General features: G+C 50.4%; 1 protein-coding gene across 1 annotated transcript in view; it reads right to left on the bottom strand.

Moving 5' to 3' along the window:
* ZC3H18 (zinc finger CCCH-type containing 18) overlaps positions 1–23,348 on the bottom strand; it is a 72,149-nt gene that overhangs the window by 47,706 nt on the left and 1,095 nt on the right. Inside the window, exons 2-8 of the mRNA XM_077288805.1 lie at positions 16,863–17,652; positions 12,057–12,141; positions 5,423–5,565; positions 5,071–5,163; positions 2,960–3,117; positions 1,682–1,714; positions 876–990 (exon numbers count right to left, since the gene is read on the bottom strand). Coding sequence (XP_077144920.1) covers positions 876–990; positions 1,682–1,714; positions 2,960–3,117; positions 5,071–5,163; positions 5,423–5,565; positions 12,057–12,141; positions 16,863–17,639 — 1,404 coding nt within the window. The 5' untranslated portion in view covers positions 17,640–17,652. The remainder of the gene's footprint in view (positions 1–875; positions 991–1,681; positions 1,715–2,959; positions 3,118–5,070; positions 5,164–5,422; positions 5,566–12,056; positions 12,142–16,862; positions 17,653–23,348) is intronic.

Consider the following 23,348-nt stretch of genomic DNA (forward strand, 5'->3'; position numbering starts at 1 on the left):
AGTGCGCGCAGCTCTGGGGTATAATACAGGATCAGTAATGTAATGTATGTACACTGTAACGGCACCAGCAGAATAGTGAGTGCAGCTCTGGGGTATAATACATGATGTAACTCAGGATCAGTAATGTAATGTATGTACACCGTAACTGCACCAGCAGAATAGTGAGTGCAGCTCTGGGGTATAATACAGGATGTAACTCAGGATCAGTAATGTAATGTATGTACACAGTGACTGCACCAGCAGAATAGTGAGTGCAGCTCTGGGGTATAATACAGGATGTAACTCAGGATCAGTAATGTAATGTATGTACACAGTGACTGCACCAGCAGAATAGTGAGTGCAGCTCTGGGGTATAATACAGGATGTAACTCAGGATCAGTAATGTAATGTATGTACACAGTGACTGCACCAGCAGAATAGTGAGTGCAGCTCTGGGGTATAATACAGGATGTAACTCAGGATCAGTAATGTAATGTATGTACACAGTGACTGCACCAGTAGAATAGTGAGTGCAGGTCTGGGGTATAATACAGGATGTAACTCAGGATCAGTAATGTAATGTATGTACACAGTGACTGCACCAGCAGAATAGTGAGTGCAGCTCTGGGGTATAATACAGGATGTAACTCAGGATCAGTAATGTAATGTATGTACACAGTGACTGCACCAGCAGAATAGTGAGTGCAGCTCTGGGGTATAATACAGGATGTAACTCAGGATCAGTAATGTAATGTATGTACACAGTGACTGCACCAGCAGAATAGTGAGTGCAGCTCTGGGGTATAATACAGGAGGTAACTCAGGATCAGTGCGATGAGATGAGAGCAGAGTGAATGCAGGGTGAGGATTTTTGCAGCCACTTTGCAGTTACGTACTCTATAGCGATACGGCTCGGCCTCTGTGTATTGTACTCTGAAGTTTTCGTACTGCCCGCCACGCCAGTATCTCTCCATTTCCAGGTCATAGTAGGGATCAGCAAAGGGATCGGGGCTGAAACAAAAACAATATACAGAACAGTTTAGGTAATGTAAAGTGATGCCCTTACAAGAGGACGTTCAGCCCACGGCGCGTGTCATATCATCAGCACAAAATAAAACCGTAAAATGGTCATGAGGTGTAAACATAACAGTCTAAGCATTTCCTCCATGTGTTCCTGTGGAAAGTTTTTGTCCCTAGTCTATTTACAAATGCCTCATGGTCCATAAAATTATATGGCTTCTACAAGATGATGCAAAAAATAGACATAATCATAAAAGGATTTATACGGTGTCCCGTGCCGATATACAGCTGTAAAGATGCCGCGAGAGGCTGCAGTATACGACGGTGGAACTTTACTCCGCACCCTCTATAGTAAATCCACGTGGTTAAAGCTCTGGGTAATTTCCAAATCCTAAACATTGTACGTCAGAGGTCTGGTGAGTGCAAACCGGGCGTAGGATCTCTCCTGTGTGAACTGCGGCTTACAAGCCCAACACTCAGAGGCCATGTGGATGCACAGCCTGCAATGGGGGGGCTTCACACAAGGACTATCCCCCTAGAATGTGGCCAAAAAGCAACTACTTTGCATCAGTAACAGCAGACACGCACCTTAGACTAAAGATGGTCGACCCTGCCGATAACGGCTTATAGGACTAAGTATAAAGCGGACCATGTAGCCACGCTACTGACAGCAGCCACTTACCCTTGCGTCACCGTTTCTCGAAATTCTACTTCTCTGGAAAAGAAAAAAATATATAAAAGATTAAACTCTAGAAATATTATTTTACATTTATATAATGTGCACTACAGGCCCCAGCAGCACTTTTTGGTTGGGGTAGAAGAGTAGCTGCCCCTCGTTACTGAGCCCCGTCACCTTACGGATTATTATTGGTTGTGTTGGGCCCGCTCCGGGAGGGTCAGGGCTTGCTCCACAGCACTGTAAAAACATATTGCTGCAGAATGAGGAGCGGTAACACCCGATGGGGCAGATTTAAGCGTTATTCCCGTCTTGGTCAGTTGTCACCCATTGTCTCAGGTGCCTCGGCAATGTGTACAGGACTGGCAGAGACTGGACGCCAAACTCACAGACCTCACACACTTCCATACTGGGTTAGGGTGCCTCATGGAAATGCAAGAACCGGAGAACCCTCGGGGAAAACACTTAGCCAAAATAAAAGGTAAACCCAAAGTCCGGCCGGAGACTACACGGCGCAGGAGACTAGTCAGCTCCCTGGTGGTTCCTCCCCGGTGAAGTCACCTACACATGAATGCGTGTGCACAGGGAGAGACCTGTCAGTCAAGGGGAGAAGACGCCGAGGGACTAGACATCCAAGATGCACAGTCCCCGGCCGGTTCCCTTTAATCGGAGGAGGTTCCCATCTGATTCTCTCCTCTCCGCCTTCTGCTCATGTGAAATTCCACTCTGGGTTACAGCTCTATTCTGGATACAAGTTTCAGATTATAAAACTTTACTACGAGACTATAAATTGCCAGATTACGAGAATAAAAAAAAAAAAGTACTTTCATTTTCATTGCTCTGGTTCTATTCATCAGCATCTAAAATATGCGAGGGCAACAGGAAACGAGGCAAACCGGGGAACGAGGGGGAAAAGACAAACAGATGATTTATAAAGAATACATTATTAGAAAACAAAAAGGATCATAAGAATCTGTGGCACATACAATGGGACCCGGAACCGTGGGACATATGCACCCCGTTACGCAGCACATACTGTGGGACATGCGCACCCAGTTATATGGCACATACCGTGGGACATACAAACCCATTTACACGGAACATGCGGTGGGACATACACACTCTGTTACGCGGCATATACCGTGGGACAAACGCATCCAGTTACGTGACACATACGCACCCAGTTATATGGCACATGAGACATGGCACATATGAGACATAGGCACCCAGTTACGCAGCACATGTGGTGGGACATACGCACCCAGTTGTACGGCACATACGCACCCAGTTTCACGAACTTCTCTAGTGATCCGATAATTCCAGTCCCGTAAATAGTCGTTCTCCTTATCAAACTCCCTCTCGTCTTCCCCGATGGTGACGGTGAGACGTTTCTCCTCAAAGTCGGGCTCCTGCTCTTTTCTCATTGTGGCTTTCTTCAGCACCTAAAATACAGATAAATATTTAAAAAATTTTTTTAACATTTTTAAAAGGAATAAATACACATATATACACAAGTAAATATATGGCGTGCATTAAAGAATAAACTAAACCTACAACATAATGCACAACTCAGAAAATCATAATCAACATAATTTTATTAATATCAAATGAGAAAATGCATGACATATACAAAAGGGAAAACAAAACCAGGAGGAAAAAGAGTGCGGGATATCACGGAGGACTAATATTACTATCCACTCTGACTCCTAAAGTCAGATAGGAATAAGGGTATGTACCCAATAAACATCACAGAATATCCTATATTAGCATCCACAAAATGTTTTATAGTACCTATCAGAACTGAAGAGGGGGGAACACTATGTCACAGATTCTGTATGGTCTAACAAAAGTAATATAAATCACAACATAGTGTAAAAATTCAGTGAGAACCTTACATATCAAATGACATGGTAACGCAATGTAAACACCTAACGTTCATACGCCAGACTGATAATGAGAACTATATAATATGGTGGAATACTAACCGTGTATGTAGTCCAGTGATAACCCGCACCTGCCCGACGCGCGTTTAACCTGAGCTTTGACGAGGCTCGTCAAAGCTCAGGCGAAACACGCGTCGGGCAGGTGCGGGTTATCACTGGACTACATACACGGTTAGTATTCCACCATATTATATAGTTCTCATTATCAGTCTGGCGTATGAACGTTAGGTGTTTACATTGCGTTACCATGTCATTTGATATGTAAGGTTCTCACTGAATTTTTACACTATGTTGTGATTTATATTACTTTTGTTAGACCATACAGAATCTGTGACATAGTGTTCCCCCCTCTTCAGTTCTGATAGGTACTATAAAACATTTTGTGGATGCTAATATAGGATATTCTGTGATGTTTATTGGGTACATACCCTTATTCCTATCTGACTTTAGGAGTCAGAGTGGATAGTAATATTAGTCCTCCGTGATATCCCGCACTCTTTTTCCTCCTGGTTTTGTTTTCCCTTTTGTATATGTCATGCATTTTCTCTTTTGATATTAATAAAATTATGTTGATTATGATTTTCTGAGTTGTGCATTATGTTGTAGGTTTAATTTTTAAAAGGAAAGCAAACTCTCCATATCGCCCAGCCAACATCTTTCCTGGTTGATGATGGCTTATCTATTCAGCCATCATCTGCCTCCAACAGCCACGTGTGAAGCAGAGTGCCTGTGACAGGATTAAGGGGCAGGAATGGGTTGTCATGACAGCTGGGGGTCTTCTGATGACCCCAATGCCAGTCATTATTATACTCCTGTGAAAGCCAGCGTTTAGCTGGCGCTCATCAGAAATCATGATTGTCTCTACACATAGTGATGCTGAAGCCCTGCTATGTAAACTACAAGCGATTGGATGATCGCAGCTTCAAGTCCACTAAGGGGACTATATTAAATCCAGCAAGAAATGAAAAAAAAAAAAAGAAAAGCTTTTATAAGTATGGAAAAAAAATACAAAAGTTTAAGTCAGCGCCCTTTCGGTCCTATTAAAAAAAATAAAATAAAAAACCCTCTGCAGTCCAGTAACGGTGGCCGACCATGTGCAGTGCTTACAAGCTCTTTTCTACATGTCTTGATTTCTGCTCTGAAGCTCGCCGGAACACAAATCTCAGCCAATTTGAGAACATCTGTGCCCCAATGATGGTGCAGAGGTAAAGCGGCGGCCTCCATGAACCGTCCATCGAGCAGGAGGCTCAGGAGCGTTGCGCCACCGACGGTGAAGAGGACAACCCCTTGAAGAGGTTTTGTAAAAGTTCCTTTAATTCTGCAGTACAGAAGCGCGGCAGCACCGGCGGACTTTATCTGCATGAGAACATGCAATCCCGATGACGGAAGTGGTTATCTGGCACAGAAAAACTAACCGGAAAGTCATCAGCTCCAAAAATACCACTGCGTTACCTCTTTGGCGTGACGGAGGCCTCTCTCCCATGCACTTTCTGTCGGGGGGTCCTGGATTAGGGGGAGTAGTAATTCCTCAGAGGCCGGAGCCCCCTGTAGAAGAGAAATGTGCAATTACAAAAAGTAAAGACTATTAATGCAAAATAAATAAATAATAAATCAAATCACAATTCTGCCCCAGAGTAAAGCCTCCATGGAAATGTGTGGGGGAGACACAGACTATTACCCCAGACGATGAACTGCGGCTCCTCTTACCCCAAAAAGGGTCCCCGATCAGTCCGAAAGAAAGCAGCCACACCCGGTAATAACCCTAATGACAGGTCCTAGGTCTGCAGGGGGTATGGACACTTACCCAGGGGTTCGGAGCGAGCGGCGTCCCTCCAGCAGCGGTGCCGTTCGTGGAGAAGGGGTCGGGTTTGGTGATGAGCGAGTAATTCCCCTTATCATTCATGCCGGGGTGTAAGAAGCGACAGCTCATCCCCCACGTGCAGTTCCCTGGAAGAGACGCAGGTAATAAAACATGGGGTAAAGTTCCTGTAATCCGAAAAGGCACCGGGTTATCAAATATTCTGGATTATCAGACAATAACGGGAGGAGTGATTTCCTCCGCTCCTGGGAAATTTCCTATAACGTTGACAATGAGGACTGGAAACGAGTTCCGGATTATCAGACTTTCTGGAGTACTGGACGCCAGATTAAAAGGGCACTGGCTGAATAATTGTGATGGCTGATCCAGAGGTCCATTGCGTCTCATACTCCGATCACAACCAAAGCTGCACCTGGAGCCTTGCAGACTTCCCCCTACTAGGTCACTTCCAATGAAGGTTTCAGCTGTAGCTTTGGATGTGACGTGAACACAACACTTCTGGATCTGTGGCAGATTGCGCCCCCGGTAGGTTTTCTCTACAGGAATCAACAAGAGACATGTTTTTATATTATTCTTTTAAATATTTATCATCTGCAGTACCAGACATGACCATGGAGAAAAGTGGCGCCATTTCTGGTGAAGAAGGGGGGGGAGAATATGTGACGTTCGGTGAACCCAAACAATGGCTGCAGCCAATCACCGGCCTTTAAAGCGATAGAGGTGCAGGCCAGAGACTGGCTGCAGCGGTTGTGTGGTCGGGCGGCTGCCTGTAATTTGGGGATTTCTGGATAAACCCACCTCCTGGACAGATTCACACACTCATCATGACAGTTTTATTCTAGTAACTGGAAACAGTCAGCAGGTGTGACGACAGACCCGCGCCCAATCAGGGGCTGTTGGCCAAGCGATTGGCGCGCTGCGTCTATAGGTGACTCAGTTATAGGTGACTGAATGGAGAAACAAGGTGCAAAAGTGAAGTAACCCTAAAATTCAGGATGAAGCGTCTCTCCAGAAACCGGGCGTGACGTCACTGCCATTGTACGTGAAGTGTCGGCTGAGTCACGGGCCGGTGTCACAAGAGCGTACTACCCGGCAGGACAGGATATTGCGCCACCGCACAGGTATGTCCAGTAATCACCGGCACCAGAGGCGGCACATTTACATCACACATTTCCCCAAAAATCACGGGGTGAAATCCAGCGAGGAGCCGCCCGCGTGCTGCAATCCGACGCCATCGTCATGGTATAGGGTGACGTAAAGGGGGGGATTTCAAGAGCCAACACTGGCTCCAAAGTGGCTCCCGAGGGCAGGCATCTTTAAGGGCACCTCCTGCCAAAATAGGGAGCAGATCCCACTGACAAAAAGCAGGAAAGGGTTCCAAAATCCCATCAATACGTAGCTACAACCTGTCAACTCCCAAGGGATCAGCGAGCTCTCCTCCTGAAATCCTCTGTGCTGCTGAAAGGACCATGCTGTCAGTTATGCAACACTCAGTCCGTAACCACCCTCAGAAAATACTATGTGCTGCTGTGAGGCAATGTCCCTAATTATTAGTCTCCAATGTCCCAAAAGATCAGCAAGCTCACCTCCTGTGCTGCTGAAGTAACCCTGATCACTCTGACTTCATCCACAACACTCTGTGCTGCAGAACCACCGCCTCCTATTAGCTAACTCTCAGGCACATTTCTCTCCTGAAATCCTCTGTGCTGCTGGTGCTCCTTATCAGAGAGAAGTCAGTCCCCTGCATTGGAGCATGTAATATACGGACATGCTGTACATTCTAGTTGGGGATCACCCAATCGCCCCCTTATTGCCAGACGCAGATTACAATTTGTTAATGGATGATGTCACCCAAAGTAAAAAATACCAAAAGTGAGAAGTCTCCTGTGCCCTGCACCCTGCACCCTGCACCGACGTCTCCTGCGCCCTGCACCCTGCACCGACGTCTCCTGCGCCCTGCACCCTGCACCGACGTCTCCTGCGCCCTGCACCCTGCACCGACGTCTCCTGCGCCCTGCAGTGACGTCTCCTGCGCCCTGCAGTGACGTCTCCTGCGCCCTGCAGTGACGTCTCCTGCGCCCTGCAGTGACGTCTCCTGCGCCCTGCAGTGACGTCTCCTGCGCCCTGCAGTGACGTCTCCTGCGCCCTGCAGTGACGTCTCCTGCGCCCTGCAGTGACGTCTCCTGCGCCCTGCAGTGACGTCTCCTGCGCCCTGCAGTGACGTCTCCTGCGCCCTGCAGTGACGTCTCCTGCGCCCTGCAGTGACGTCTCCTGCGCCCTGCAGTGACGTCTCCTGCGCCCTGCAGTGACGTCTCCTGCGCCCTGCAGTGACGTCTCCTGCGCCCTGCAGTGACGTCTCCTGCGCCCTGCAGTGACGTCTCCTGCGCCCTGCAGTGACGTCTCCTGCGCCCTGCAGTGACGTCTCCTGCGCCCTGCAGTGACGTCTCCTGCGCCCTGCAGTGACGTCTCCTGCGCCCTGCAGTGACGTCTCCTGCGCCCTGCAGTGACGTCTCCTGCGCCCTGCAGTGACGTCTCCTGCGCCCTGCAGTGACGTCTCCTGCGCCCTGCAGTGACGTCTCCTGCGCCCTGCAGTGACGTCTCCTGCGCCCTGCAGTGACGTCTCCTGCGCCCTGCAGTGACGTCTCCTGCGCCCTGCAGTGACGTCTCCTGCGCCCTGCAGTGACGTCTCCTGCGCCCTGCAGTGACGTCTCCTGCGCCCTGCAGTGACGTCTCCTGCGCCCTGCACCCACGTCTCCTGCGCCCTGCACCCACGTCTCCTGCGCCCTGCACCCACGTCTCCTGCGCCCTGCACCCACGTCTCCTGCGCCCTGCACCCACGTCTCCTGCGCCCTGCACCCACGTCTCCTGCGCCCTGCACCCTGCAGTGACGTCTCCTGCGCCCTGCACCCTGCAGTGACGTCTCCTGCGCCCTGCACCCTGCAGTGACGTCTCCTGCGCCCTGCACCCTGCAGTGACGTCTCCTGCGCCCTGCACCCTGCAGTGACGTCTCCTGCGCCCTGCACCCTGCAGTGACGTCTCCTGCGCCCTGCACCCTGCAGTGACGTCTCCTGCGCCCTGCAGTGACGTCTCCTGCGCCCTGCACTGACGTCTCCTGCGCCCTGCACCCTGCAGTGACGTCTCCTGCGCCCTGCACCCTGCAGTGACGTCTCCTGCGCCCTGCACCCTGCAGTGACGTCTCCTGCGCCCTGCACCCTGCAGTGACGTCTCCTGCGCCCTGCACCCTGCAGTGACGTCTCCTGCGCCCTGCACCCTGCAGTGACGTCTCCTGCGCCCTGCACCCTGCAGTGACGTCTCCTGCGCCCTGCACCCTGCAGTGACGTCTCCTGCGCCCTGCACCCTGCAGTGACGTCTCCTGCGCCCTGCAGTGACGTCTCCTGCGCCCTGCACCCTGCAGTGACGTCTCCTGCGCCCTGCACCCTGCAGTGACGTCTCCTGCGCCTTGCACCCTGCAGTGACGTCTCCTGCGCCCTGCACCCTGCAGTGACGTCTCCTGCGCCCTGCACCCTGCAGTGACGTCTCCTGCGCCCTGCACCCTGCAGTGACGTCTCCTGCGCCCTGCAGTGACGTCTCCTGCGCCCTGCACCCTGCAGTGACGTCTCCTGCGCCCTGCAATGACGTCTTCTGGGCCCTGCACCCTGCAGTGACGTCTTCTGTGCCCTGCACCCTGCAGTGACGTCTTCCGTGCCCTGCACCCTGCAGTGACTTCTTCTGTGCCGTCTTCTGTGCACTGCACCCTGCAGTGACGTCTCCTGTGCCCTACACCCTGCAGTGACGCCTCCTGCACCCTGCCCTGCGGTGAAGCCTCCTGCACCCTGCAGTGACACCTCCTGCACCAGTCACTTTTACTCTCCTAGCGCTCAGATAGCTAATAATAATGTCCAATAGTGACCGGGGCAGAGGTGGCTACAGGACAGGAGTAGAGATACTGTGTAACCAAGGAGAGCAGTCAGGGTCCTAGGAAAGATGGGGGACAAAAACCCCAGAACCAGAGCATCAAACGGAAACACAGGGTGTGGTGAGAGACGGAGTCTATCACCAGCTCTCAGCCAATCAACAAGTCTAACAATTGCTGATTGGCTAAGAATAAGTGCTGCATAGTTTTGACCACAACGGGCGGCCAACTGTCCTTTCCAGCTGGAGGCCAGTCACCGAATCCTCCAGCTAGGACTGTTAATATTCATAAAGGAGAAGCTGGAGCACTGGGCTGGCACAGCGCAAGGAGGCCTGAATGACGAGTGTTTGTAGGAGGTGGGACAAGGGTTAATGTGGGAGGGTTTTTTGTGATGGGACATTTATAAGGGGGTTTAGGGGCAAGTCCCCCTGTCACCTTACCTCAAGAGGTGGTGGATCAGCTCCTTCAATCTATGAGGACGGCTGCCAGTGGTCACCCCCAGGGCTAGTTAGACAAGAAGGTGGCACGGTTTGTCGGCGGTGGAGTGAGGATGGCAGTGACATTGTCCCCGCTAGAACGGCGCCCTCATCAGTCTTGGCCCCCACTCGGCTGTCCCCTGACCAAGCTCCATGGGTAAGGCACAGGAGACCCCCTGGCACGTGCGCACCAATCCAGCCTCCATGCCAGACCCCGGCCAGGAGGAACCCAGGTGCATGGCTTGGCGGGCTAGGAGTTAGCATGCGTTTATTCGCAACGGGATTAATCAACGATGGGTCTGCTTCTGCCAATATCGGACAGCAGGCTAGCTGCCAGGGGTCCCCCTTGGTACCCAAGCTTGTTGGTCTACCCTCTAACTTAGGGCCATTCCCCAGGGCCCCTCGTGTTTTACAGGAACCCAGGGCTATGGCCGCCCTCCCTTGTCTACACCTGCTGGGGACTCATCTGCCGGGAATTGTGGCACCGAAGCACAGCCATCTGGGTGCTGGCCAGTGATGTGAATAGTAGTTTGGGCGGGGGGCGTCCCAGGTGGTAGCACCTGTTCAGGCGGAAACCGATAAGGGCAAGAAGATTCATTTGGATGATAAACTGAGGGGTGAAGATTGTGTATGCTTCATAGGCCTTTAGGTGCCCACCTTACAGTGTTTATGGGGGATTCAATGGTGATTCTTGTGTTACGGCGACTAGATGCAGAGGAGACAGGGTTGGGGGTGCCCTCGTCAGTTATGGACCTGGGCGTTCGGGCAGCAGAATCGCTGATTAGAGGGTCTCTTTCTGCCGGCACGTGGACGCCATACAGGTCTGTATAGGAGTTGTGGAAAGGATCGTTCGGTCGGGTGTTGTCTGAGGATGAGCAGGTAGGATTGTTGATGCTACGGTTAAGCAAGGAAGCGTCAAAAAAAGGTGGTCGGCATCAAAGGTTAATCCAGGTGATCTCCAGGTTGGCCTTTGGTTTCAAATTATGAGGCTATAGGGATTTAATAAGAGAAATGGAGCATGATTTTTTTTTTTTTTTACGGCTTTGGACATCCTTTTCCGGGATCATCACGGTTTGATCCGAAATCGTTCCCCGGATGAAGTGGCGAAACGCTCGGTCAGTCGAGAAGTTAAACAAGGCTCCAATAAAGGTGATCAGGGCGATTTCACACTTGGTTTCTCATAATGGGGTGAGGCGATGCGGCATTTTGTTTAAGAAAGTGGTAATGACAAATTTTGGTTAGCGGACGGGGTGCACCTGAATGCCGTGCAAATTGATTTTTAGACGATGGCGTCACAAGAAAACATCGAGCATTGAAAGGTAAGGGGGTCTTGAGCATTTGAGGGTTCAAATTCTCTCGTGGCGGCATGTTTCAGGGTCCTCAAAGTTGGTTTTAACTTCATCAGGACACAGATCCCCGTGTAATAAGGCTACGTTCACATTTGCGGTCAGCGCCGCAGCGTCGGGCGCCGCAGCGGCGCCGCATGCGTCATGCGCCCCTATACTTAACATGGGGGCGCATGGACATGCGTTGTGCTGCGTTTTGCGCCGCATGGCCGCAAGCGTTGGACGCAAGAAACGCTTCAAGTTGCATTTTTTTTGCGTCCAACTTTCGGCCAAAAAGGACGCATGCGGCGCAAAACGCAGCGTTTTCGTTTGCGTTGTGCGCTGCGGCGCCGACGCTGCGGCGCACAACGCAAATGTGAACGTAGCCTAAGTTGGTCGTTTGGTCTCGGGATTGTTGCGTCTTAAGGCAAAGGAATGTCGAGTCCCGGGTCAGCAGTTATCAGTTAATGAACCTTTGGGTTTTTGGTGCTCCTCAGCCTGTTGGTCGTGGCAGGGAGCAATCATGGTTTTAGGCTTATGGTCATTTTGGAGGTCACCAGATCTTATGATATTATTGGGCCTTAAATATGGTTTATATATATGTTTGAAATGTTTATAATAAAGGCAGCGGTGGCCAATATTATCCTACTTGTGTCTGTTATGGGTAACGATGGGGGGCTACCTGGACCACCGGAGAGTCGACCATGAGAAACAGGGGTAATGTCATGGGCACCGTGGGGTGTAATTCAGGACACTCACTCATCCTTTTCCCATTCACTGGCCGTCCTCGCAGCAGCAGTAAGGCGAGACACGACTGATCCTATCTGCACTAGCACATATTTTACGGTGCCCGGAGGCAGCGAGTTCTCGTCAGAGTTATGTCCGCCGTCCAACCAGTTCCTTACCTTTCATGAAGAAGCGGCAGGTGAGTCGGGGTCGGGTTTTTCTGTCGTTCGGATCTTTCACTTCGCCTTCCTCCAGGTCGTCGTCCTGCAGTAAGAAATGAATTGTGTGAAGGGTCTGGATATAAGAAAAAGGAGCAAAAACGCTCAGGACACAGATGAGACTGTTCACACCTGGTTAAAAAAAAAAAAAAAAAGTGTAATTTGCCCAGTGTATGGAAAAAATACACTATTTGGGGTACAAAGAGCCAAGGAGGCATCAAGGAATACTCTCATCATGCACAAAAATGAGGAGTGAACATCGCCAGTACAGCCGCTCATTACATCAGGCACAAAGCACATGTATGGAATGACATCTCTGAAATACTCTGTCCTGCTGACGACCCTGCTCCATCCAGTCATTCATTCTGTCCTTATTACTAAACAGGTAATTGCCCACCATAACCCAGATTACCAAACTCATCTCTTTAAAATACTCTGTGCTGCTGTGAATTTTTAATCTGCCTACTTAACGATCAGAATAAAAGCAATCAGGTGACATGTGACGAAGCGTCGGGGTGATTAACAGCTGTCTACCATCACAAACTGGTCCGAGGGGTAAAGAGTAAAAAACTTTCCACCACTAGATCCCGCGGCAGCTCCTTTCATGGTGACAATACTGACACCTAGTGGCACAAGAATAAACCGCGCCATCCGTTTTTCTTTGCAAAAATTGTCAAGTCTTGAGCGACCCCTGCTTGTCAAATGAGGTACTACACCAGAAATAAAAAAATATCTAAAATAAAAATTTACATTCTATATTAAAAAAAAACAAAAAAATAAGAATGCAGAAGGCAGCGTAAAATGTCCTGAAAAAAATGTTTAAATATAATTATTTTTTTTTGCAGCATTTTTTAAAAGCTTGTTTATATGTATATATAAAAAAAATAAAGATATTTCTTGGGACGAGTTCACTTCCTTTCTTTACAGTGTGATCGGTGGGTGTGCGTCCATCCCAGGGACCCACTCTCGGCACAAAGAAACAGAAAACCTCCTGTGAACATCCTGACGCCTCCCGCATTATCCGCTTGTCCTCTACGTGGGACTGTGTTGTGTAAGTACGGCTTAGCTGATGTGTCTGGATGTACAAAGAAGAGTCCACAATAGGGTTTGGGGGGCTTGTACCCCACCCGATCAAACTTTTACTTGCACCAGGACTTGATGTCAGCTGTGAGTTTTGACATATCACATCTGACATCAACCCCAACTACCTTTACCCCGATTGCCACCGCACCAGGGCAATTGGGAAGAAACGGGCAAAGGGCCAGAATTGGAGCATCTCATGTTCTGCGCCATTTCTGGGTAGGCTGCGGGTTGGTATTTTTAGGCTGGGATGAGCTCAATGACCAGATACCTCCCCAGCCTGATAATATCAGACCCCAGCTGTCTGCTTTACCACTGCTGGTTATCGAAAATAGGGGGGACCCCATGTGGTTTGTTTCATTTAATTATTAGCTTCATACATTTACAAAACGTTGCAAGCACAAGGCCCTAATTATATATAATAGATATCTATTTACCTAAATGGAAATATTAAAACCATCGCTGAAATCGGCGTCCAGGAACTGCAAACTGTGCATGGTCAAAGTAAACCAGCACTACAAGGAAAAAGAAGGGTCTAGCATGTCTGCACATGAGTGTTGGCCATATTGGAGACCAACAATGCACAAACACAAGAGAAAACAGAAGACTAGAGCATGTCTGCGCATGTGTGTCGGCCATGTTGGAGACCAACAATGTACAAATATAAGAGAAAACAGAAGACTAGAGCATGTCTGCACATGAGTGTCAGCCATATTGGAGACCAACAATGTACAAATACAAGAGAAAACAGAAGACTAGAGCATGTCTGCACATGAGTGTCGGCCATATTTGAGACCATCAATGTGCAAACACAAGAGAAAACAAAAGACTAGAGCATGTCTGCGCATGTGTGTCGGCCATGTTGGAGACCAACAATGTACAAATACAAGAGAAAACAGAAGACTAGAACATGTCTGCGCATGTGTGTTGGCCATGTTGCAGACCAACAATGGACAAAGACAAGAGAAAACAGAAGACTAGAGAATGTCTGCACAGGTATGTCGGCCATGTTGAAGACATGTTGTTGAATTTTTCCTCCATTATCAGATTACTTTTTGAAAAAATTAAATTTATGTGAAATGTAGGCATTGAGATTTTGGTATGTTTCAATACCAAGGGTCGGCCTTAATATGGGCAGGTACCGTACCCCTTATACCCACAGTGTAGGTGGTTCTTATCCCATTACTTAAGGACCTGGCCTGATCTGTGATTATCTCGTATACGCTGAATATATTGTCTTGCTTTTATTCCTGATTATGTTCTATTTCCAGTAGTGCGACAGGAGTCCGTAACTTTCATAAATACAGAAACCGTAATGAGCAATTCAAAGATGGTGATGAGAATCTTAAGTGCATGTGAGGCATGCAAAAAATCCAGACGCTGACGGCTCGTGGGGACATACATAATGGATTGGGACATGAGAAGATGACTGCTCTCCGATATGGCCGACACACATGTGCAGACATGCTCCAATCTTCTCCTGTATTTATACATCGCTGGTCTCCGATATGGCCGACACACATGCACAGACATGCTCCAATCTTCTCCTGTATTTATACATTGCTGGTCTCCAATATGGCCGACACACATGTGCAGACATGCTCCAATCTTCTCCTGTATTTATACATTGCTGGTCTCCAATATGGCCGACACACATGTGCAGACATGCTCCAATCTTCTCCTGTATTTATACATTGCTGGTCTCCGATATGGCCGACACACATGCACAGACATGCTCCAATCTTCTCCTGTATTTATACATTGCTGGTCTCCAATATGGCCGACACACATGTGCAGACATGCTCCAATCTTCTCCTGTATTTATACATTGCTGGTCTCCGATATGGCCGACACACATGCACAGACATGCTCCAATCTTCTCCTGTATTTATACATTGCTGGTCTCCAATATGGCCGACACACATGTGCAGACATGCTCCAATCTTCTCCTGTATTTATACATTGCTGGTCTCCAATATGGCCGACACACATGTGCAGACATGCTCCAATCTTCTCCTGTATTTATACATTGCTGGTCTCCAATATGGCCGACACACATGTGCAGACATGCTCCAATCTTCTCCTGTATTTATACATTGCTGGTCTCCAATATGGCCGACACACATGTGCAGACATGCTCCAATCTTCTCCTGTATTTATACATTGCTGGTCTCCAATATGGCCGACACACATGTGCAGACATGCTCCAATCTTCTCCTGTATTTATACATTGCTGGTCTCCAATATGGCCGACACATGTGCAGACATGCTCCAATCTTCTCCTGTATTTATACATTGCTGGTCTCCAATATGGCCGACACACATGTGCAGACATGCTCCAATCTTCTCCTGTATTTATACATTGCTGGTCTCCAATATGGCCGACACACATGTGCAGACATGCTCCAATCTTCTGTATTTATACATCGCTGGTCTCCAATATGGCCGACACACATGTGCAGACATGCTCTAATCTTCTCCTGTATTTATACATCGCTAGTCTCCAATATGGCCGACACACATGCACAGACATGCTCCAATCTTCTCCTGTATTTATACATTTCTGGTCTCCAATTATGGCCGACACACATGCACAGACATGCTCCAATCTTCTCCTGTATTTATACATTGCTGGTCTCCAATATGGCCGACACACATGTGCAGACATGCTCCAATCTTCTGTATTTATACATCGCTGGTCTCCAATATGGCCGACACACATGTGCAGATATGCTCCAATCTTCTCCTGTATTTATACATTGCTGGTCTCCAATATGGCCGACACACATGTGCAGACATGCTCCAATCTTCTGTATTTATACATCGCTGGTCTCCAATATGGCCGACACACATGTGCAGACATGCTCCAATCTTCTCCTGTATTTATACATTGCTGGTCTCCAATATGGCCGACACACACAAACAGACATGCTCCAATTGTCAACTGTATTTATATATCGCTAGTCTCCAATATGGCCAACAGACATGCTCCAATCATCTCCTGTATTTATACATCGCTAGTCTCCAATATGGCCGACACATGCATAGACATGCTCCAATCGTCTCCTGTATTTATATATCGCTGGTCTCCAATATGGCCAACACACATGCACAGACATGCTCCAATCGTCTCCTGTATTTATAAATTGCTGGTCTCCAATATAGCAGACACACATGCACAGACATGCTCCAATCTTCTCCTGTACTTATACATTGCTGGTCTCCAACATGGCCGACACACAAGCGCAGACATGCTCCAATCGTCTCCTGTATTTATACATCGCTGGTCTCCAATATGGCCAACAGACATGCTCCAATCGTCTCCTGTATTTATACATCGCTGGTCTCCAATATGGCCAACAGACATAAACAGACATGCTCCTATCGTCTCCTGTATTTATATATCGCTGGTCTCCAATATGGCCAACACACATGCACAGACATGCTCCAATCGTCTCCTGTATTTATAAATTGCTGGTCTCCAATATAGCAGACACACATGCACAGACATGCTCCAATCTTCTCCTGTACTTATACATTGCTGGTCTCCAACATGGCCGACACACAAGCGCAGACATGCTCCAATTGTCTCCTGTATTTATACATCGCTGGTCTCCAATATGGAGGACACGCGTGTTGGAAACCCATGAAATGTGTGACGTGTAACCCCCCCCCCCCATCACTCACATCAATCTCCCCTTCATCGATCTCTCCATCGTCGTCCTCCTTCTTCTTCTTGTCCTTCTGCTCCTCGTCCTTCTGACTCTCATCCTTCTTATTGAGCGGAGATCCTTCTTTGTCTTTCTCTTCTTCGTCGTCAGCCACAAGTTTCTCTTGGTCGTCTTCCAGGTTGGGGCCCGCCGGTTCTTCTGGAACCTCTTCGTCATAATCCAGTTCGTGCTCATCCAGTTCTCGAGTCACAGAAGAAGCCTCATCGTGAAGGTCGTTGCCTCCTTTGTGGTCATCATCGTCCTCGTTCGGAGAATGTGGACAGTCTCGGATGTGTTCGCTTTCGGAGCGCAGAGACTTGGTCTCACTCAAGTGATCCTCGTCATCGGAGGGGAGAGGGGACCTCGCTGGGCGGCTCTCGGGCTCTTCGGGGCCATCTTGGTTCCTTTCTGGAAGGTCTATGCTGCTTTTCTCCACTGGAGGGGAATCAGGGGAATCTTGGAGGGGCTCAGAGTTGGACCCAGACATGGCTTTATCCTCTGGGAAAGACTTTGGCGAATTCTTATTGTTTGATATGGGGGAAGAGTGTTCTTCAGAGCCTGAGAGAGGTTCGGACAAGTCATTGAGAGGGCTCGTATCTTCCATGGGGTCCCTGTGGCCGCCGTCCTCCTCCTCCTCCTCCAGCTCATGGTCTGAAGACTGATCCCGGTCATCGTCTTCCTCGTCATCTGTTAGCTCAGGTAAGATTTCTTCAGGAGACAGTGGGTCCCGTTCAGGACTCTCCGGGGAGGCCATTTATCCAACGTACCTGAAAAAAAACAATATGAAAGCATAAAATAGCAGAAAGCAGGATACGGATACGTCTCCGCCATTACTAAAATATGTGCTTGTTGTCAGTGAATAGAACAATTCTCATTTCCATGAAGCCGAAAAGGAGATTGTTGTAAAAAGTATCAGAGCAGGAGAAATGTTAGTGCAGCTTCTATCACAGGGGAATGTCCAGACCGGATGCAGCTGTAGCAAACCCTCGGCTGTGAAAAGTATTACGCTTTCAGCGCTTCCATTCACTAACAAGCAGGCATTTAAAAGAAAGGTGTCGGGGATGCAGGCAGGTGGGAGGATCAGATCGGCGGCACCAATTGGCCACGTGAAGTCACCGGCCTGCAGTGATCACATTGCTCCGTACTCAGGCACAGTCTTCTTGTTCGGTGCTGCGCTGTTGTGCAGTAAAACCCAGCGCAGCGTGCAGGCAGACGGAGCAGCACTAGCACTGCTCCCCCTACAGCCAAAGACACACACCATCCTGACACAAGGCCTATCCTAAGGAAAGTCCCTCTAACATGTCCCTTCTCTCCGATGGTGATGGACACAACAGTAAAAAGAGAAAGTGCAGGAATTGCTTGCTGTCTGCAACCATCAGGACACACAGGTGTGCACAGGAGCATACGGGGGTCTCTGCCGACAGGTAATAGCTGCACCCATCCTGTGAACGTGACAGGGGCATCTCCGTACCGAGAGGACATGTTTGCGGTATTATTCTATGCGGAGATGGATTATAACTTACACCAGGAGATCCGGCCACCGCTGAAACAATCGAAAAAAAAAAAGGAATTTCTATTGTGAGATAATTGATCCCGATGGGAAACGAATCCAAGGAAGCAGCAAAACCCCAGACGCACCGAGGCCCCGTGGTGAAGAGCGGGGAGGGGGACAGTGCCAGACAAGGGGTCACAGTCCCCAAATATTAGCAGCAGGGTGGATACACATTTACTGCTCATCTGCCGTGCCGGACAGCGGTGCATCGGAGGTGACGAGCCCTGTACCGTATGTACAGCACAATCCGCGCAGGAGCAGGGCAGGCTTCACGCCGTGTGTCAGGGGTGTATAGTATGTACAGCACAATCCGCGCAGGAGCAGGCAGGCTTCACGCCGTGTGTCAGGGGTGTATAGTATGTACAGCACAATCTGTGCAGGAGCAGGCAGGCTTCACACCATGTGTCAGGGGTGTATAGTATGTACAGCACAATCCGCACAGGAGCAGGCAGGCTTCACGCCGTGTGTCAGGGGTGTATAGTATGTACAGCACAATCCGCGCAGGAGCAGGCAGGCTTCACGCCGTGTGTCAGGGGTGTATAGTATGTACAGCACAATCCGCACAGGAGCAGGCAGGCTTCACGCCGTGTGTCAGAGGTGTATAGTATGTACAGCACAATCCGCGCAGGAGCAGGCAGGCTTCACGCCGTGTGTCAGGGGTGTATAGTATGTACAGCACAATCTGCGCAGGAGCAGGCAGGCTTCACGCCGTGTGTCAGAGGTGTATAGTATGTGCAGCACAATCTGCGCAGGAGCAGGCAGGCTTCACACTGTGTGTCAGGGGTGTATAGTATGTGCAGCACAATCCGCGCAGGAGCAGGCAGGCTTCACGCCGTGTGTCAGGGGTGTATAGTATGGACAGCACAATCCTTGCAGGAGCAGGCAGGCTTCACGCCGTGTGTCAGGGGTGTATAGTATGGACAGCACAATCCACACAGGAGCAGGGCAGACTTCACGCCGTGTGTCAGGGGTGTATAGTATGTACAGCACAATCTGCGCAGGAGCAGGCAGGCTTCACACTGTATGTCAGGGGTGTATAGTATGTGCAGCACAATCCGCGCAGGAGCAGGCAGGCTTCACACTGTATGTCAGGGGTGTATAGTATGTGCAGCACAATCCGCGCAGGAGCAGGCAGGCTTCACACTGTGTGTCAGGGGTGTATAGTATGTGCAGCACAATCCGCGCAGGAGCAGGCAGGCTTCACACTGTGTGTCAGGGGTGTATAGTATGTGCAGCACAATCCGCGCAGGAGCAGGCAGGCTTCACACTGTATGTCAGGGGTGTATAGTATGTGCAGCACAATCCGCGCAGGAGCAGGCAGGCTTCACACTGTGTGTCAGGGGTGTATAGTATGTGCAGCACAATCCGCGCAGGAGCAGGCAGGCTTCACACTGTGTGTCAGGGGTGTATAGTATGTGCAGCACAATCCGCGCAGGAGCAGGCAGGCTTCACACTGTGTGTCAGGGGTGTATAGTATGTGCAGCACAATCCGCGCAGGAGCAGGCAGGCTTCACACTGTGTGTCAGGGGTGTATAGTATGTGCAGCACAATCCGCGCAGGAGCAGGCAGGCTTCACGCCGTGTGTCAGGGGTGTATAGTATGTGCAGCACAATCCACGCAGGAGCAGGCAGGCTTCACACTGTGTGTCAGGGGTGTATAGTATGTGCAGCACAATCCGCGCAGGAGCAGGCAGGCTTCACACTGTGTGTCAGGGGTGTATAGTATGTGCAGCACAATCCGCGCAGGAGCAGGCAGGCTTCACGCCGTGTGTCAGGGGTGTATAGTATGTGCAGCACAATCCGCGCAGGAGCAGGCAGGCTTCACACTGTGTGTCAGGGGTGTATAGTATGTGCAGCACAATCCGCGCAGGAGCAGGCAGGCTTCACACTGTGTGTCAGGGGTGTATAGTATGTGCAGCACAATCCGCGCAGGAGCAGGCAGGCTTCACGCCGTGTGTCAGGGGTATATAGTATGTACAGCACAATCCGTGCAGGAGCGGGCAGGCTTCACGCCGTGTGTCAGGGGTGTATAGTATGTACAGCACAATCCACACAAGAGCAGGGCAGGCGTCACACCGTGTGTCAGGGGAGTATAGTATGTACAGCACAATCCACACAGGAGCAGGCAGGCTTCACGCCGTGTGTCAGGGGTATATAGTATGTTCAACACAATCCTTGCAGGAGCAGGCAGGCTTCATGCCGTATGTCAGGGGTGTATAGTATGTACAGCACAATCCACACAGGAGCAGGCAGGCTTCACACCGTGTGTCAGGGGAGTATAGTATGTACAGCACAATCCGCACAGGAGCAGGCAGGCTTCACGCCGTGTGTCAGGGGTGTATAGTATGTACAGCACAATCCGCACAGGAGCAGGGCAGGCTTCACGCCGTGTGTCAGGAGTGTATAGTGTGTGCAGCACAATCCGAGCAGGAAGGCTTCACGCCGTGTGTCAGGGGTGTATAGTATGGACAGCACAATCCTTGCAGGAGCAGGCAGGCTTCACGCCGTGTGTCAGGGGTGTATAGTATGGACAGCACAATCCACACAGGAGCAGGGCAGACTTCACGCCGTGTGTCAGGGGTGTATAGTATGTACAGCACAATCTGCGCAGGAGCAGGCAGGCTTCACACTGTATGTCAGGGGTGTATAGTATGTGCAGCACAATCCGCGCAGGAGCAGGCAGGCTTCACACTGTATGTCAGGGGTGTATAGTATGTGCAGCACAATCCGCGCAGGAGCAGGCAGGCTTCACACTGTGTGTCAGGGGTGTATAGTATGTGCAGCACAATCCGCGCAGGAGCAGGCAGGCTTCACACTGTGTGTCAGGGGTGTATAGTATGTGCAGCACAATCCGCGCAGGAGCAGGCAGGCTTCACACTGTATGTCAGGGGTGTATAGTATGTGCAGCACAATCCGCGCAGGAGCAGGCAGGCTTCACACTGTGTGTCAGGGGTGTATAGTATGTGCAGCACAATCCGCGCAGGAGCAGGCAGGCTTCACACTGTGTGTCAGGGGTGTATAGTATGTGCAGCACAATCCGCGCAGGAGCAGGCAGGCTTCACACTGTGTGTCAGGGGTGTATAGTATGTGCAGCACAATCCGCGCAGGAGCAGGCAGGCTTCACACTGTGTGTCAGGGGTGTATAGTATGTGCAGCACAATCCGCGCAGGAGCAGGCAGGCTTCACGCCGTGTGTCAGGGGTGTATAGTATGTGCAGCACAATCCGCGCAGGAGCAGGCAGGCTTCACACTGTGTGTCAGGGGTGTATAGTATGTGCAGCACAATCCGCGCAGGAGCAGGCAGGCTTCACACTGTGTGTCAGGGGTGTATAGTATGTGCAGCACAATCCGCGCAGGAGCAGGCAGGCTTCACGCCGTGTGTCAGGGGTGTATAGTATGTGCAGCACAATCCGCGCAGGAGCAGGCAGGCTTCACACTGTGTGTCAGGGGTGTATAGTATGTGCAGCACAATCCGCGCAGGAGCAGGCAGGCTTCACACTGTGTGTCAGGGGTGTATAGTATGTGCAGCACAATCCGCGCAGGAGCAGGCAGGCTTCACGCCGTGTGTCAGGGGTATATAGTATGTACAGCACAATCCGTGCAGGAGCGGGCAGGCTTCACGCCGTGTGTCAGGGGTGTATAGTATGTACAGCACAATCCACACAAGAGCAGGGCAGGCGTCACACCGTGTGTCAGGGGAGTATAGTATGTACAGCACAATCCACACAGGAGCAGGCAGGCTTCACGCCGTGTGTCAGGGGTATATAGTATGTTCAACACAATCCTTGCAGGAGCAGGCAGGCTTCATGCCGTATGTCAGGGGTGTATAGTATGTACAGCACAATCCACACAGGAGCAGGCAGGCTTCACACCGTGTGTCAGGGGAGTATAGTATGTACAGCACAATCCGCACAGGAGCAGGCAGGCTTCACGCCGTGTGTCAGGGGTGTATAGTATGTACAGCACAATCCGCACAGGAGCAGGGCAGGCTTCACGCCGTGTGTCAGGAGTGTATAGTGTGTGCAGCACAATCCGAGCAGGAAGGCTTCATGCCGTATGTCAGGGGTGTATAGTATGTACAGCACAATCCACACAGGAGCAGGCAGGCTTCACGCCGTGTGTCAGGGGACTATAGCATGTGCAGCACAATCCGCACAGGAGCAGGGCAGGCTTCACGCCGTGTGTCAGGAGTGTATAGTGTGTGCAGCACAATCCGAGCAGGGCAGGCTTCACGCCGTGTGTCAGGGGAGTATAGTATGTACAGCACAATCCACACAGGAGCAGGGCAGGCTTCACGCCGTGTGTCAGGGGAGTATAGTATGTACAGCACAATCCACACAGGAGCAGGGCAGGCTTCACGCCGTGTGTCAGGGGAGTATAGTATGTACAGCACAATCCACACAGGAGCAGGGCAGGCTTCACGCCGTGTGTCAGGGGAGTATAGTATGTACAGCACAATCCACACAGGAGCAGGGCAGGCTTCACGCCGTGTGTCAGGGGAGTATAGTATGTACAGCACAATCCACACAGGAGCAGGCAGGCTTCACACCGTGTGTCAGGGGTGTATAGTATGTGCAGCACAATCCGCACAGGAGACCGGGCAGGTCATTAATACCGACGGGACCCCGACACTGGGCAGGTCATTAATACAGAAGGGACCCCGACACCAGGAAGGTCATTAATACTGAATGGACCCTGACATCGGGCAGGTCATTAATACTGAGGGAACCCTGACACCGGGCAGGTCATTAATACTGAGGGAACCCTGACACCGGGCATGTCATTAATACTGAGGGAACCCTGACACCGGGCAGGTCATTATAACTGAGGGAACCCTGACACCGGGCAGGTAAACAATACTGAGGGAACCCTGAAACCGGGCAGGTCATTAATACCGACGGGACCCCGACACC

This window comes from Ranitomeya variabilis, chromosome 2, assembly GCF_051348905.1.
Source record: "Ranitomeya variabilis isolate aRanVar5 chromosome 2, aRanVar5.hap1, whole genome shotgun sequence".
In the NCBI taxonomy this organism is placed as follows: Eukaryota; Metazoa; Chordata; class Amphibia; order Anura; family Dendrobatidae; genus Ranitomeya; species Ranitomeya variabilis.